The 16,933-nt window shown below is 44.8% G+C and overlaps 1 protein-coding gene across 2 annotated transcripts; it reads right to left on the bottom strand.

Moving 5' to 3' along the window:
- Positions 1 to 10,881: 10,881 nt before the first annotated feature.
- On the bottom strand, positions 10,882 to 16,933 carry lrrc42 (leucine rich repeat containing 42). 2 transcript variants are annotated; one of them, XM_046322251.1, is made up of 7 exons: positions 16,055 to 16,933; positions 15,727 to 15,858; positions 14,865 to 14,983; positions 14,518 to 14,603; positions 13,010 to 13,123; positions 11,836 to 11,920; positions 10,882 to 11,548 (listed from the first exon to the last, which is right to left on the bottom strand). In XM_046322251.1, exons 1-7 carry the CDS (start codon positions 16,462 to 16,464, stop codon positions 11,199 to 11,201), a joined length of 1,296 nt encoding a protein of 431 aa, XP_046178207.1. In that variant the 5' UTR covers positions 16,465 to 16,933; the 3' UTR covers positions 10,882 to 11,198. The 2 variants fall into 2 exon arrangements, with proteins under 2 accessions (XP_046178207.1, XP_046178206.1); XM_046322250.1 differs by having other exon boundaries at positions 14,865 to 14,986; positions 16,055 to 16,925.

Below are 16,933 nucleotides of genomic sequence, written 5' to 3'. Positions count from 1 at the left end.
GCGGCTGTTTGTCTATATGTTGTTTTGACAGCGTGATACTTCAAATACTTTAACTTGTAGTCATGTTTACTATATTGACCGTTAGGTCTGTCCTAAATCCTCTAAATCACAGCAACATGGCAAAAGGAGAACTTTGGAAGGAAGGGGTGTAAGTATCCAAGAAGTGCCTGCGTCACCCACAAATGATTTCCCTGTCCTCCCTCCCTCCCTCTCTCTCATTAGTCTGGTCCTCTCACTCCCTCCCTCTCTCTTCACTCATTAGTCTGGTCCTCTCCCTCTTTCTCTCTCTCTTCACTCATTAGTCTGGTCCTCTCCCTCCCCCTCCCTCCCTCTCTCTCTCTCTCTCTCTTCACTCATTAGTCTGGTCCTCTCCCTCCCCCTCCCTCCCTCTCTCTCTCTCTTCACTCATTAGTCTGGTCCTCTCACTCCCTCCCTCTCTCTCTCTTCACTCATTAGTCTGGTCCTCTCCCTCCCTCCCTCTCTCTTCACTCATTAGTCTGGTCCTCTCCCTCCCCCTCCCTCTCTCTCTTCACTCATTAGTCTGGTCCTCCCCCTCCCTCTCTCTCTCTTCACTCATTAGTCTGGTCCTCTCCCTCCCCCTCCCTCCCTCTCTCTCTCTCTCTCTTCACTCATTAGTCTGGTCCTCTCCCCCTCCCTCCCTCTCTCTCTCTCTCTCTCTCTTCACTCATTAGTCTGGTCCTCTCCCTCCCCCTCCCTCCCTCTCTCTCTCTCTCTCTCTCTTCACTCATTAGTCTGGTCCTCTCCCCCTCCCTCCCTCCCTCTCTCTCTCTCTCTCTTCACTCATTAGTCTGGTCCTCTCCCTCCCCCTCCCTCTCTCTCTCTCTCTTCACTCATTAGTCTGGTCCTCCCCCTCCCCTCTCTCTCTCTTCACTCATTAGTCTGGTCCTCTCCCTCCCCCTCCCTCCCCTCTCTCTCTCTCTCTCTCTCTCCACTCATTAGTCTGGTCCTCTCCCTCCCCCTCCCTCCCTCTCTCTCTCTTCACTCATTAGTCTGGTCCTCTCCCTCCCTCTCTCTCTCTCTCTTCACTCATTAGTCTGGTCCTCTCCCTCCCCCTCCCTCCCTCTCTCTCTCTTCACTCATTAGTCTGGTCCTCTCCCTCCCTCTCTCTCTCTCTCTCTTCACTCATTAGTCTGGTCCTCCCTCTCTCTCTCTCTCTTCACTCATTAGTCTGGTCCTCTCCCTCCCTCCCTCCCTCTCTCTCTCTCTCTCTCTCTCTCTCTCTCTTCACTCATTAGTCTGGTCCTCTCCCTCCCTCCCTCCCTCCCTCTCTCTCTCTCTCTTCACTCATTAGTCTGGTCCTCTCCCTCCCTCCCTCCCTCTCTCTCTTCACTCATTAGTCTGGTCCTCTCCCTCCCTCCCTCCCTCCCTCTCTCTCTTCACTCATTAGTCTGGTCCTCTCACTCCCTCCCTCTCTCTTCACTCATTAGTCTGGTCCTCTCCCTCCCTTCTTACAACGTACGCTTAAGGGAAGAAGGGAAACAAACTCTATCGACAATCAACGATTGAGTATCTATAGGGATGTTTGAGCTCCAGAAAGAGGAAAGTAAGGGGAATCCAGTTTATTTTTTATTTAACCAGGCAAGTCAGTTAAGAACAAATTCTTATTTACAACAATGTCCTACTGGGGAACAATTAATTAACTGCCTTGTTCAGGGGCAGAAAGACAGATTTTTTTTTCAACATTGTCAGCTCGGGGATTCGATCAAGCAACCTTTCGGTTACTGACCCAACGCTCTAACCACTAGGTTACCTGCTCGTAAGGCCTCACTGTACCATTGTCCACACAAGATCAGATACAACATTGTCATGATTTATTAGATAATGTATTGCAACAATTTGGATTTACTTAGGATGAATCTTCACTGAATGAAGTGAAACACAATTTTGATTAAAACGGGTGTACAAGGAAAACCAGTGTAGTTTTGTCCAAGAGAGGAACAGGGACATGTATGTGGACTGGAGCATCAACGAGGACAACTACAACCTCTTCAAGCTGTCTCTCCAGGCCAATTCTCACAGGACACGTCTTCTGCCACTGGGCCTTTGAGCAAAGCACTTAACCCCTGAAACTGCTCCAGGGGTACTGCAGACTAGCTGATCCTGCTCTTTCAATCTCTCTGTGTGTTTTCTGTTCTCAACCAGTTAAGCAGGGGTTGGAACCGAATACTGGGGGAAAAAAAAAACATTTTTCGAGGAACAGAATCAGAACCAGGAACAAACATTTTCTATCCTGTTCCAGAACAGAACCTGTAGAAAAGGCCCACGGAGTTGGTGGAATAATTATTTAATTCATTGCCATTTACTCAGCTGGGCTAGGGGCGCTTTAATTTACTTAGTATGAATGGAAATGTCAGGTGGAAATGTCCGACAGATCTCAACTCCATAAAAGGAGGAAATTGCCATTGCCTGATCTCGCTGCTTTCTCTTCCTTAACTCCATCTGATCCAGAAGTTCTGTGCGTCCATGAATCCACGTAAGTCCACAGACTCTGTTACCTTTCATGTTACCTTTCTGAATTATCTGTGGCGAACGGGAGAGTGGGCCATTCAGTTACTGTTAATAGTTATTACCTTGGAGCGCAGCTTCAAACATATTGTGTAATGTGAATTGTCAATGATCACGGCCCTACAGATCCTCATAGGCCAATTAGGCAATCAATATGGTTCATGTGTATTGAAATTAATTATGTACACATGAAGACAATTGAAAGCGTGAAATGAGAAACGTCATTGTTTGCTAACTGATTGATGTTGATAATGGGGATTATAGATTGTATAACCATTCACTGTTTGTATTCTTTCATGATTTATGATAAATAGTTATGAGCCTAAATGACTCGCGGATGATTACTATTGACTTCTTAATGAACTGGACTGTTGAATTCCCTAACTTATGTTAATAATGACTGATATGATTTGATCTTTGATTATGAATTTGATTGGATACATGTTATTTGTTTCCTTTGTGATGCAACACAGACTACTCAGTAAATATACCACTTTATGGTTAAAGGAATTCCTGCCTCAGTCTCATCCATTCCTCTGTCACCTGACAAGTGACCACCTGTTCACCTTCACTGTCAGTCATCCTACCCGTCCAGCTACCCACACAGATTCCACTAATCTTTCAGAACCGTTATTTTTAAAAGCATGGGAACCGGTTAATAACTTGATTTTACATTCCAGGCATTTGTTTTTCTTCAGTCCCACAAAAAAATGCAACGGGGTGCCAATTCTTCATCTTCACTAGGAAGCACTGGCTTCACTAGGAAGCACTGGCTTCACTAGGAACCACTGGCTTCAATAGGAACCACTGGCTTCACTAGGAACCACTGGCTTCACTAGGAACCACTGACTTCACTAGCACTAGGAACCACTGGCTTCACTAGGAACCACTGGCTTCACTAGGAACCACTGGCTTCACTAGGAACCACTGGCTTCACTAGGAACCACTGGCTTCACTAGGAACCACTGGCTTCACTAGGAACCACTGGCTTCACTAGGAACCACTGGCTTCACTAGCACTAGGAACCACTGGCTTCACTAGGAACCACTGGCTTCACTAGGAACCACTGACTTCACTAGCACTAGGAACCACTGACTTCACTAGCACTAGGAACCACTGGCTTCACTAGGAACCACTGGCTTCACTAGGAAGCACTGGCTTCACTAGGAACCACTGGCTTCACTAGGAAGCACTGGCTTCACTAGGAACCACTGGCTTCACTAGGAACCACTGGCTTCACTAGGAACCACTGGCTTCACTAGGAAGCACTGGCTTCACTAGGAAGCACTGGCTTCACTAGGAACCACTGGCTTCACTAGGAACCACTGGCTTCACTAGGAACCACTGGCTTCACTAGGAACCACTGGCTTCACTAGGAACCACTGGCTTCACTAGGAACCACTGACTTCACTAGGAACCACTGGCTTCACTAGGAACCACTGACTTCACTAGGAACCACTGGATTCACTAGGAACCACTGACTTCACTAGGAACCACTGGCTTCACTAGGAACCACTGGCTTCACTAGGAACCACTGGCTTCACTAGGAACCACTGACTTCACTAGGAACCACTGGCTTCACTAGGAACCACTGGCTTCACTAGGAACCACTGGCTTCACTAGGAACCACTGGCTTCACTAGGAACCACTGGCTTCACTAGGAACCACTGACTTCACTAGGAACCACTGGCTTCACTAGGAACCACTGGCTTCACTAGGAACCACTGACTTCACTAGGAACCACTGGCTTCACTAGGAACCACTGGCTTCACTAGGAACCACTGACTCGCACAATGGATGTTTTCTGATCCTGTCTTTTCTGACTCATCTGGATCTGCTGTGCTACCATGGCAACTGCTGTAGTTCAATACATCCCAGCTGAGGAAAGTCTTCTCCTAGGCCAAAAATATAAGTGTTAGTATTCTAATATCCCATAACTCTTTGCATAAATGAAACAAAAACAAATAGATATGAACAAACAAAATTGAAAATGTTTCTGTTGTCGTTGTAGAAACTGAGTATCTATTTGTATTTATTATAGATCCCCATTAGTTCATGCCAAAGCAGCAGCTACTCTTCCTGGGGTCCAGCAAAATTAAGGCAGTTTATACAATTTTAAAAACATTACAATATATTCACAGATTTCACAACACACCGTGTGCCATCAGGCCCCTTCTACACCACCACATATCTACAGTACTAAATCCATGTGTATGGATAGTGCATATGTTATCGTGTGTGTGTATGCATGTGTCTGTGTCTATGTTTGGTTTGTGTTGCTTCACAGTCCCCGCTGTTCCATAAGGTGTTTTTTATCTGTTTTTTAAATCTAATTTTACTGCTGGCATGAGTTACTTGATGTGGAATAGAGTTCCATGTAGTCATGGCTCTATGTAGTACTGTGCACCTCCCATAGTCTGTTCTGGACTTTGGGACTGTGACTTCTCACCATCTACGCTACTACTGCATCAATATGTTTTGACCATGACAGTTTACAATCCAGGGTTACTACAAGCAGTTCAGTCATCTCAACTTGCTCAATTTCCACATTATTTATTACAATATTTAGTTGAGGTTTAGGGTTTAGTGAGTGTTTTGTTCCAAATACAACGCTTTTAGTTTTAGAAATATTTAGGGCTAACTTATTCCTTGCCACCCTCTCTGAAACTAACTACAGCTCCTTGTTAAGTGTTGCAGTCATTTCAGTCGCTGTAGTAGCTGCCGTGTAGAGTATTGAGTCATCTGCATACATAGACACTCTGGCTTTACTCAAAGTCAGCGGCATGTCGTATACATTTTAAAAAGCAAGGGGCCTAAACAGCTACCCTGGGGAATTCCTGACTTTAACTGGATTATATTTGAGAGGCTTCCATTAAAGAAAACCTTATGTGTTCTGTTAGACAGGTAACTCTTTATCCACATTACAGCAGGGGGTGTAAAGCCATAACACATGTTTTTCCAGCAGCAGACTATGATTGATAATGTCAAAAGCTGTGCTGAAGTCACCACAATCTTTTTATCATCAATTTCTCTCAGCCAATCATCAGTCATCAGTGTAAGTGCTATGCTTGTTCAGTGTCCTTCCCAATAAGCGTGCTGAAATTCTGTTGTCAATTTATTTACTGTGAAATAGCATTGTATCTGGTCAAACACCAATTTTTCCATCCAGATGTTTACAAAGTGTTGGTAACAGGCTACTTGGTCGTCTATTTGAGCCAGTAAAGGGGGCTTTACTATTCCTGGGTAGCAGTGACTTTAGCTTCCCTCCAGACCTGAGGGCAAATGCTCTCTAGTAGGCTTATATTGAAGATGTGGCAAATAGGAGTAGCAATATCGTCTGCTATTATCCTCAGCAATTTTCCACCCAGATTGTCAGACCCTGGTGGCTTGTCATTGTTGACAACCATTTTTTTCACCTCTTCCACACTGACTTTAATGGAATTCAAAAGTACTATTCTAGTCTTTCATAATTTGGTCAGATATACTTGGATGTGTAGTGTCAGTGTTTGTTGCTGGCATGTCATCCCTAAGGTTGCTAATCTTGCCAATGAAAAAGTAATTAAAGTAGTTTGCAATCTATGGAGATATGAAGGAACCAGAGTCATTCAATATTGAAAATAAAACTTTTCCGTCTTTGTAGAAACTGAGTATCAATGGATACATGGAGTACGCCAAGGACCACAAGCTGCTGACATCTTACCCAGGATCCTCTCTGGTCCTCCCCTCCAAGCCGGAGGAAGAGGCTGGACCACTCTAACATCTAAACATCTAGGGGCCAAACCAACATGGTGGAGATCAGAGTTGGGCTCAATTCCATTTCAATGCCAGTCAATTCAGGAAGTACACTGAAAATCCAATTCCAATTCTCTGTTAATGCTCGTCTAAAATGTATTTTTATAGTGATACCTCCAATACCTAGCATTTCCTTTAAAGCCGTATTCCCATATTGACTGTTAGGTCAACCGTAAACCCTCAAACACAGAGTAGCTATGGCAAAGAACAATTCAAAGGCTTTTAAGTTTCTAAGTGACTATAAACAAACCACTAAAACTGATTTAGAACTATTTCCCCATTCAGACTTCAGTCCATTGAACCTTGGTGCCCAGTTTATTATTGTTTACGGATAGATTCTGTTTACCTTTGTCACTGTGGGCATGTCTGAGCTGGTGTGAGGTGACTTGAGGGGAAACTGTTGTTTCCACAATGCCTCAATGGTAACCAAGTAACTATCACTGAACCTATCAACCTACCTATAATTACCTACCATAATGGTACTATGCAACTAGTTTAGCTGTGCTTTAGTAGTGCTTAGATATGTTGAATAGGGAATATTGAAGAGCTACAACATGAATACTAACCGGACCCACCCACAGCAGGTAATGTCTCAAGTGTCCGTTGGAATGAAATTTGGAACAATAGTGTTTTTTTTTTGTAAACGTCCATGGAATCATTTTAATTTCATCAATACGGAAACAACGATTTCCTCCATGTTGGAAAATATTTCCTGGGACTTAAAATGTATCACTTTTCTATTCCATGTCAGAGACTGTTTGATGACCGTTCATTGGGGTCACCTGATGAAGGTAAGACAACTTATTTTGTCTGTCATCACCTAGAAATGGTGTGGTACACGTTATGGTACACGGTATGATACACACAGGGCCTCCCATGGAATCCCAACAATACAGGGCTCTGGCCAAAAGAAGTGTACTAAACGGAGCATAGGATGCCATTTGAGAAATAACTATAGACGTGTACAGGATCTGTCGCTGGACTGTGGTCTTTCTCCCATCTGTCTGTCCACAGACTGCTGTGGAGAGTGCTGCAAGCCTAGCTGTCGGTGCTGCAGCAGACGAGCAGTCTGTCTCTCCAGTATAATACTAACTGTAGGAACAGTCCTGGCTGTGGTAGGGGTTATACTCGCTCTGGTCTTTGGGATCCCCAAATCACCTCCTGGTAAGATAAACACACGGGTCTTTCTCTGCTGGATCACAATTATTTAGGAGGGGACTGTGGATATGTCTCCGTACATTAGTCACACACGACGATATCTCAGACAGCAATAGCATGATTCTGGCGAAACTTGGGTGAATGGTGCATGTTTTACAAAATTACACTGATTGGCCAGATGGTGGCACTTTAATTAAGCAATAGGTCCCGAGGGGGTGTGGTATATGACTAATATACCACAGCTAAGGGCTGTTCTTATACACGACGCAACGCTTAGTGCCTGGACACAGACCTTAGCCGTGGTATATTGGCCATATATCACAAACCCCCCCCCGAGGTGCCTTATTGCTATTACAAACCGGTTACCAACGTAATTAGAGCAGTAAAAACAAGTGTTTTGTCGTACCCGTGGTATACGGTCTCATATACCACGGCTGTTAGACAATCAGCATTCAGGGCTTGAACCACCCAGTTCATAACAAGAGATTGAAAATGCTAACTTTGAAAGGTCACACCACTCACCCCGTTTGAGTCATGAAATACCGTACATAAGTCCCTCTCCTCATAAGGAACAGATTTGACTCAGGGACCCATAAGGTCCGCCATTGATGGATTTTCGCCATTTAGAATATTGTAAAAAAACACTTAAAAACGCTACTCTTCTGGCACCGAATGTCCGATCTTCACGAAACTTGATATGTGGCGTCTACGGACGAAGGTCTCTCAATGCAATATTTTCCAGACTAGTACTTAATATAATAATAATAACATATGCCATTTAGCAGACGCTTTTATCCAAAGCGACTTACAGTCATGTGTGCATACATTCTACGTATGGGTGGTCCCGGGGATCGAACCCACTACCCTGGCGTTACAAGCGCCATGCTCTACCAACTGAGCTACAGTTCACGTTGGCGTGATCTGGCACATAAAAAAAGTCAAGGATGTTCATATTGTAAATACATTTGGTACACATGTTGCATACAATGTCAAGACTCAGCATATGCAAGAACATTCATATCGACCACACGGTGGCGCTATAACAGGCACGTGTTTATATCTCTTGATGTGTTTGACTCAAGAGTGTTGAAATTTGGCGCACATGCTTAGGGAAACGAGACTAGCTAATCCACGTGATATCCCAGACACCACTGGCCTGGTTTAGACAACTTTGGTGAATGATGAGTCTTGGAATAGAGATCTGTCAGTTACTTACTGTTGTCTTGTTTATCCATGTAATGGAGTGCTATTGTATGCAGTTACTGATATCTGACACAAGATGGCAGTAAATACTACCTTTCAGTGATATCCTGGGTTTGAAGGCCTATTTGTTGTGAAGACTTGGGGCCCTGTTCATAAAGCATTTCAGAGAGAGTGCTGCTGTAAGATCAGCAATCAGCGCGCCCCCCGTTCTTTCATTATGGTCTAAAAGGTCTAAACTGATCCGAGATCAGTGATACTACTCTGATGCTTTGTGGATACGGATCCTAGATCAGTGATATTACTCTGATGCTTTGTGAATACTGATCCTAGATCAGTGATACTAGTCTGATGCTTTGTGGATACTGATCCTAGATCAGTGATACTACTCTGATGCTTTGTGAATACTGATCCTAGATCAGTGATACTACTCACTGATACTACTCACTACTCACTACTCACTAGATCAGTGATACTACTAGTAATGAGGGTTTGTAAATGTCCCCTTGTAGTAAACAGTGTCTGCAGGACAGAGGACAATGCGACAGGCTTTCTGTGTGACGACAGACTGACCTGTATCCCGCCCTCTGACCTCTGTAACGGGGTCGTGACCTGCCCCAAAGGAGCCGATGAGGACACACACGTGCAGTTAGTCACTGTTCCAATAATGTTCTTATTTTCCATTTGTCATTTATTTTGATTTAACCTTTATTTTTTTAATTTTAGCAAACACGATCATAATACATTCATGGTAATAAGTGATGTGATGCACCGATATGACGTTTTTGGTCGATATCTGATATTCTTCTTGCCAAAAACAAACCCAGATACCAATAACCGATATTTAACATTTTAGCGGCCTTTTAAGCATTCTAGTACAGTTACATTAGTTAAAACACACACGTACGCAGCAGTCTAAGGCACTGCATATCAGTGCAAGAGGCGTCATTACAGTCCCTGGTTCGAATCCAGGCTGTATCACATCCGGCCGTGTTTGGGAGTCCCATAGGGTAGCGCACAATTGGCCCAGCGTCGTCCGGGTTTGGCCAGGGTAGGCCCTCATTGTAAATAAAAATTGGTTCCCCCTTCTGATGACCAGGTGGCGAATCGCATCTCTGCATGTCTGGCAGACATATCAGTGTGGATGACGGATCACCACCTCAAGCTGAACCTCGGCAAGACGGAGCTGCTCTTCCTCCCGGGGAAGGACTGCCCGTTCCATGATCTCGCCATCACGGTTGACAACTCCATTGTGTCCTCCTCCCTGAGCGCTAAGAACCTTGGCGTGATCCTGGACAACACCCTGTCGTTCTCAACTAACATCAAGGCGGTGGCCCGTTCCTGTAGGTTCATGCTCTACAACATCCGCAGAGTACGACCCTGCCTCACACAGGAAGCGGCGCAGGTCCTAATCCAGGCACTTGTCATCTCCCGTCTGGATTACTGCAACTCGCTGTTGGCTGGGCTCCCTGCCTGTGCCATTAAACCCCTACAACTCATCCAGAACGCCGCAGCCCGTCTGGTGTTCAACCTTCCCAAGTTCTCTCACGTCACCCCGCTCTCTCCACTGGCTTCCAGTTGAAGCTCGCATCCGCTACAAGACCATGGTGCTCGCCTACGGAGCTGTGAGGGGAATGGCACCTCAGTACCTCCAGGCTCTGATCAGGCCCTACACCCAAACAAGGGCACTGCGTTCATCCACCTCTGGCCTGCTCGCCTCCCTACCACTGAGGAAGTACAGTTCCCGCTCAGCCCAGTCAAAACTGTTCGCTGCTCTGGCCCCCCAATGGTGGAACAAACTCCCTCACGACGCCAGGACAGCGGAGTCAATCACCACCTTCCGGAGACACCTGAAACCCCACCTCTTTAAGGAATACCTAGGATAGGATAAGTAATCCCTCTCACCCCCCTTTAAGATTTAGATGCACTATTGTAAAGTGACTGTTCCACTGGATGTCATAAGGTGAATGCACCAATTTGTAAGTCGCTCTGGATAAGAGCGTCTGCTAAATGACTTAAATGTAATGTAAATGTAACAAGGACTGTCCCCGGGAAAACGGGGACGTCTGGTCACCCTATGCTAGACTGACTGCCACATCCATCCCCTAATCTCTGAACCAAATCAAAGGTGTGTACCCTGGCCATGTGAACATTCTGTCATCAGAGACCGGATCCACACCAATGATCAGAATCTTGGAGCAGTTACAATAATAAAACAATATACTTTTATTTGTAAAAAGTTTAAAACGTAAATAAGTAGCAGATTGACGAAGAAAACACTCTAAATGTTCCTCCAGCTAAGGAGTGCTTGGGGTCCACTTAACAAAAACTAAAAGACCCACCAAAGCTAACCTAGAGGTGGAACCTGAACTCTACAGGATGCATGACACCAGGAAGAGGTAAAATTGAGCACTGCATTGTCACACACACACACACACACACACACACACACACACACACACACACACACACACACACACACACATTTGGAGACTGTGGACCTCGGCTACGGAGAAGAAGCATCAGTAACTGTTGAGTAGATCCAAATCGCCTGCTGTGAGAGCTGGTGATGAAGAAGCACGTTTAACAGGAGGGCTGTGATGCCCACTGTCCCCGACCCGGTGTTTACGAGGCCTCTTCTTGTTCTGTGAACAGGGTTTTACATGTCCGTTGGTGGACCCTGCGATTTCAACGTTGTCGAGTGACGAGGGCTTCATCTGTCCACTTTTAGTCCCTGTGCATTGGGTCTGATGTGTGTGTGTGCTTGTTGCTGGTTTATACAAATGTATCCTCTCCCTGGTTTTGTCTTGTTCTTTGTCCTGGATCAGAGGTGATGCGCTCAGGATTCCTCTGACAAACTTCTCTCTGCCAACTGAAGAGCAAATAGTAATTGTCTTGTTTACAACAACAGCACCTGTATTGACAGCCATATATTGTATATAAAAACAGCACCAAACTGGCCACTGCAGAGACAGACAAGCTTAGAAAATAGCCTGGTTCAGATCGGTAATGTGCTTATAGCCAATTCCCCTAACCTCTGACATGTATGGCATGGCTAAGACTATCCGGCTAAAGAACACACAGCTCCCGACCTGGTTAGCTTTAAAATGGTCTTTCATTAAAATACTGATGTATATACAAAAGGATGTTAACACTTACAAAAGCGAATAGCTGATGTTCTTGACTCTTGGATCTTCTTTAGTTTGGGCAGTTCTGTTGCACTCAACTCCCACCGGTTTACTACCTGTCACAAACATACATGCCATACAAATAAAACAAGTTATCAATAAACGACTTTAGTACCATAAATGTGTGTTTTACAACAGGAGTGTTACCTGTTCTGCCCAGCCTCGTGTTTTAGAACAGGAGTGTTACCTGTTCTGCCCAGCCTCGTGTTTTACAACAGGAGTGTTACCTGTTCTGCCCAGCCTCGTGTTTTACAACAGGAGTGTTACCTGTTCTGCCCAGCCTCGTGTTTTAGAACAGGAGTGTTACCTGTTCTGCCCAGCCTCGTGTTTTACAACAGGAGTGTTACCTGTTCTGCCCAGCCTCGTGTTTTACAACAGGAGTGTTACCTGTTCTGCCCAGCCTCGTGTTTTACAACAGGAGTGTTACCTGTTCTGCCCAGCCTCGTGTTTTACAACAGGAGTGTTACCTGTTCTGCCCAGCCTCGTGTTTTAGAACAGGAGTGTTACCTGTTCTGCCCAGCCCGTGTTTTACAACAGGAGTGTTACCTGTTTGCCCAGCCTCGTGTTTTACAACAGGAGTGTTACCTGTTCTGCCCAGCCTCGTGTTTTACAACAGGAGTGTTACCTGTTCTGCCCAGCCTCGTGTTTTACAACAGGAGTGTTACCTGTTCTGCCCAGCCTCGTGTTTTACAACAGGAGTGTTACCTGTTCTGCCCAGCCTCGTGTTTTACAACAGGAGTGTTACCTGTTCTGCCCAGCCTCGTGTTTTACAACAGGAGTGTTACCTGTTCTGCCCAGCCTCGTGTTTTACAACAGGAGTGTTACCTGTTCTGCCCAGCCTCGTGTTTTACAACAGGAGTGTTACCTGTTCTGCCCAGCCTCGTGTTTTACAACAGGAGTGTTACCTGTTCTGCCCAGCCTCGTGTTTTACAACAGGAGTGTTACCTGTTCTGCCCAGCCTCGTGTTTTACAACAGGAGTGTTACCTGTTCTGCCCAGCCTCGTGTTTTACAACAGGAGTGTTACCTGTTCTGCCCAGCCTCGTGTTTTACAACAGGAGTGTTACCTGTTCTGCCCAGCCTCGTGTTTTACAACAGGAGTGTTACCTGTTCTGCCCAGCCTCGTGTTTTACAACAGGAGTGTTACCTGTTCTGCCCAGCCTCGTGTTTTACAACAGGAGTGGTCGAAGGCCTCCAGTAGTTTCTCAGACAGGACCAACCCCATGGTGTTCCTCACGGTCTGCTTGAATGACGGGCCAACCTGGGAATCAAATAGTATACATTTCACCCTCAGTTCTGTTAGCTATCAGCGGTGCCATCTTGTGGAAGACATGTTACAGATTGGAAACAAAGGGGTCAGAATAGAATCTTAGCTATGGTCTGGTGCAGGGCTCCAGACGGTGCCATCTTGTGGAAGACATGTTACAGATTGGAAACAAAGGGGTCAGAATAGAATCTTAGCTATGGTCTGGTGCAGGGCTCCAGACGGTGCCATCTTGTGGAAGACATGTTACAGATTGGAAACAAAGGGGTCAGAATAGAATCTTAGCTATGGTCTGGTGCAGGGCTCCAGACGGTGCCATCTTGTGGAAGACATGTTACAGATTGGAAAAAAGGGGTCAGAATAGAATCTTAGCTATGGTCTGGTGCAGGGCTCCAGACGGTGCCAGACGCACATTCTACACGGTCACCTCACTCAAAAACATATTATTTTATAGAAAGCTAAAAACATGGATTTGGTCAAACGAGTAAAGTAGTACATTATTCCTGTAATGAAAAAGTGTCCCTTTTCACTGGGTCCTGCTGCTGTGTACCGAGCGAGCCACGCTCCCTCTCCCGGGAAATAAAATGCTCTGTGTTCTGATTGTATAACATTTCAAAATCCTATCCTACGGAAAACACGGCTATCATGTTGTCACCGTTGAAGAAAGGAGGTTCAGCTTTCTGTAGGTTATTTTTTTTACTCAGCTCTCAATAGCAACTATTTTTTTTACAACCAACATATTTGATGTGGCTTTGAGATACGGACCATGTGAAATCCGCATAGGCCTCACTGGGAATGCATAGGCCTCACTGGGCAATAGGCTACAACATTTGAGCCATTCAAAATGTCCTGTTAGATGAATACATGGCTACTAGCAGTGGGTAATATCTTTAGAGTTAGCGTCAGCGATCTTACTAATGTGCTTTGAGTTTTCACTTAATCAGATGGTGAATTAGCCCCAATTATAATTAGTCTACGATATTAGTGCGCATTAAGATGCAGGCTAATTCATCTCTATTGAACCACAAATAATAATAATAATTACAGACATTTCTGGAGCTCTATTTTAACAGTAAAATATAACAAATAGTCTAATTTGTCAAGTCAAAATGTATGACAATCACTGGATTATGTTGCACATTCAAATATTTTAAATCACAACATGAAAATATTATTTTATTATGAAAATATGACAAAATGTATTTATTGTAGTCTACTACACTTTTTAATAAAGCACCGAATTACTTTATATACTAAAATGTTATATTACGTGCATTGGTTGGTGCCACCCAACTGAAAAACTTAAGAGGCACCAGTACCACCAGGGGAAAATGTTAGTCTGGAACCCTGGTCTTGTGACAGGGAGAAGTACAGAGTCAAAACCTTCTCACCTTTATGTTAGTTCCTGATACATCAAGACCCTGTAACTTTGGGAGGCATGTGAGATATCCAACTGCCTTCTCAGTGATCGGGTTGTCTGTTGGAAAGAGAAGTGAAAACATCCGGTTTAGAGCTATGCTGTGTGTCCCCTGGACCATCTAAGACTTCCTGACCTTGTCTTCCCTCCCATCTTCACTAGCTGGAAAAGAACAGATTAAAAATCACAAAACATGTATGGCATCCCTAAGAAGAATCTGCTTTCACGATTCAGATTTCCTTCCTAGCTGTGCAAATAACTAAGGATGAGACTAGGGTGCAATGTTGTACTATTGAGATGCCCTCATAACAGACTACTCACAGGACAGGTCCAGTATCTGTAGGTGTCTCAGCCCCCTCCTCATCATCCTGACAGGGGCTGTCAGTCTCTGGAGTCCCTGGTCTGACAGGCTGTTACCACCCAGGGACAGCTGGACCAGGCTACTGAGAAAAAGGAGAGGAGAACTACAATTGGACCAGGCTGATGGGGAGACAGACACAGGACTAACTTTACAAGGAAGTGGATACTCAGCACACACATCAAAAGCTTAGGCCTAGAGACCTAAATTGGTTGAGGTTACGATTGGGGGTTATTTCATTTAAAAAAGGCAAGTTAGTTAAGAAAAAAATTCTTAATTACAATGACTGTGTAATGGATGTGAAATAGCTAGCTAGATAGCGGTGGTGCGCACTAAATAGCGTTTCAATCGGTGACGTCACTTGCTCTGAGACCTTGAAGTAGCAGTTCCCCTTGCTCAGCTTTTGTGGAGCGATGGGTAACGATGCTTCGTGGGTGACTGTTGTTGATGTGTGCAGAGGGTCCCTGGTTCGCGCACCGGGTATGGTCGAGGGGACGGTCTAAAGTTATACTGTTACAACAGCCTAACCCAGACGACGCTGGGCCAATTGTGCGCCACCCTATGGGACTCCCAATTACGTCCGGTTGTGATTACAGCTCAGAATCGAACCAGGGTATGTAGTGACACCTCTAGCACTGAGATGCAGTGCCTTAGACCGCTGTGTCACTCAGGAGCCCAATATGGTTAGGCGAACCACCACCCAGAACCATTTGAAATCTGCCTGCTAAAGACACATCAGGGTCAATCACACACGTGCAGCTCAGCCTCAGTGAATTAATTAGACATTGTACTGTATGACAGAACAACAACTAAATATATTCCTACCTGGACAATGCATCTGATGTGAGATGTTGGAAGATGTCGTGGCTGTCTCCCAGTCTGCAGCCAAAGAGATCCAGGCACTTCAGACTATGAAACGTTTTTATCTCTTCCAGCTTTTCAGACAGCAAAGGAAACCTGTACGGAAATAAGGCAACAGGCAGCCAGCCCATGTATGAACTATCAATGAAGTGCATCGCAAGTTCCTAAATGGGCTGTAGGTTGAAGGTTACATAATGTTGGTTGTACTACAAGGTGGGGTATGTAGGCTAACTACAATGTGGCACGGACGGTGTTAATAACCAAGCTCTGTCCCCTGCCAATACTGCCTTACCTATGCCGTAAACAAAGTGACCCGAGCACTATGTCCCCGTATGCATCACTGAACAACTGCAGAGCCTTGGGGGCTGCATCAGGATCTGAAAATATCTGTTTTTCCTCCGCGGCGGCGAAGAGTCTGTCCCCTACTTGTTCAGGAAATCCTTCGAGAGAATCGACATGGTTGATGTTGTACGCCACAAACAGCAGAGATATGTCGTAGAGGGATTTGGCAGTGTACTTCAAACTGCCTTCTTTGTTATAGGTGAAGACGAAGTGCTCCTTTTTCAACGCCAGAGGGTTTGTTGTTCTGTGTGATGATGATGATGATGAAGGCGGCTTCGTCTCCGCGAGCACAATGTTATTGACGCGACGAAGCTGTCCTCTCTCGCGCACATATACTATGCCAGAGTCAAGGTCGCCCATTTTATAAGACTTTACTACGAATTAACGTCTTTCCACACCATTAATCTAGCTACAGTAACTAACCATCAAGTCGTGTTAACTAAGGAGATGTTCGATTCTGCCGCCAGCTTCCGTTTATAATTCTGGCTGAACTGGGCCTGTCTAAAACGACGTCTTGGGTATTCAATTCGTCCTTCACAATAAAGGTCCCTCACGTTGATAACCTACAATCCATGAAGAAAAACATATATATTTTGCTCCGTCAATTTAGTCAACATAAAACAAAACTCACAAAAGACAAGAGATAAGTTACTAAAGACAACAAATAAAAGAGGACTTAACTATAAACTAAAGTTGTATTATAAACTCAGTAATAGGTTAAAAAAAAGTTAGTTGAAAGATTAAACAGTCATTGGGAAAAAAAAGTGTTATGTGTGTAAAATGGCACAGCAATGCCGCCTGTTGGTAAACGTTAATTACTGCGATACCC

Source organism: Oncorhynchus gorbuscha, linkage group LG22 (genome assembly GCF_021184085.1).
Source record: "Oncorhynchus gorbuscha isolate QuinsamMale2020 ecotype Even-year linkage group LG22, OgorEven_v1.0, whole genome shotgun sequence".
NCBI lineage: Eukaryota > Metazoa > Chordata > Actinopteri > Salmoniformes > Salmonidae > Oncorhynchus > Oncorhynchus gorbuscha.
The sequence above is the reverse complement of the archived record's forward strand: the minus strand, read 5'-3'. Positions and strand labels throughout refer to the sequence as shown.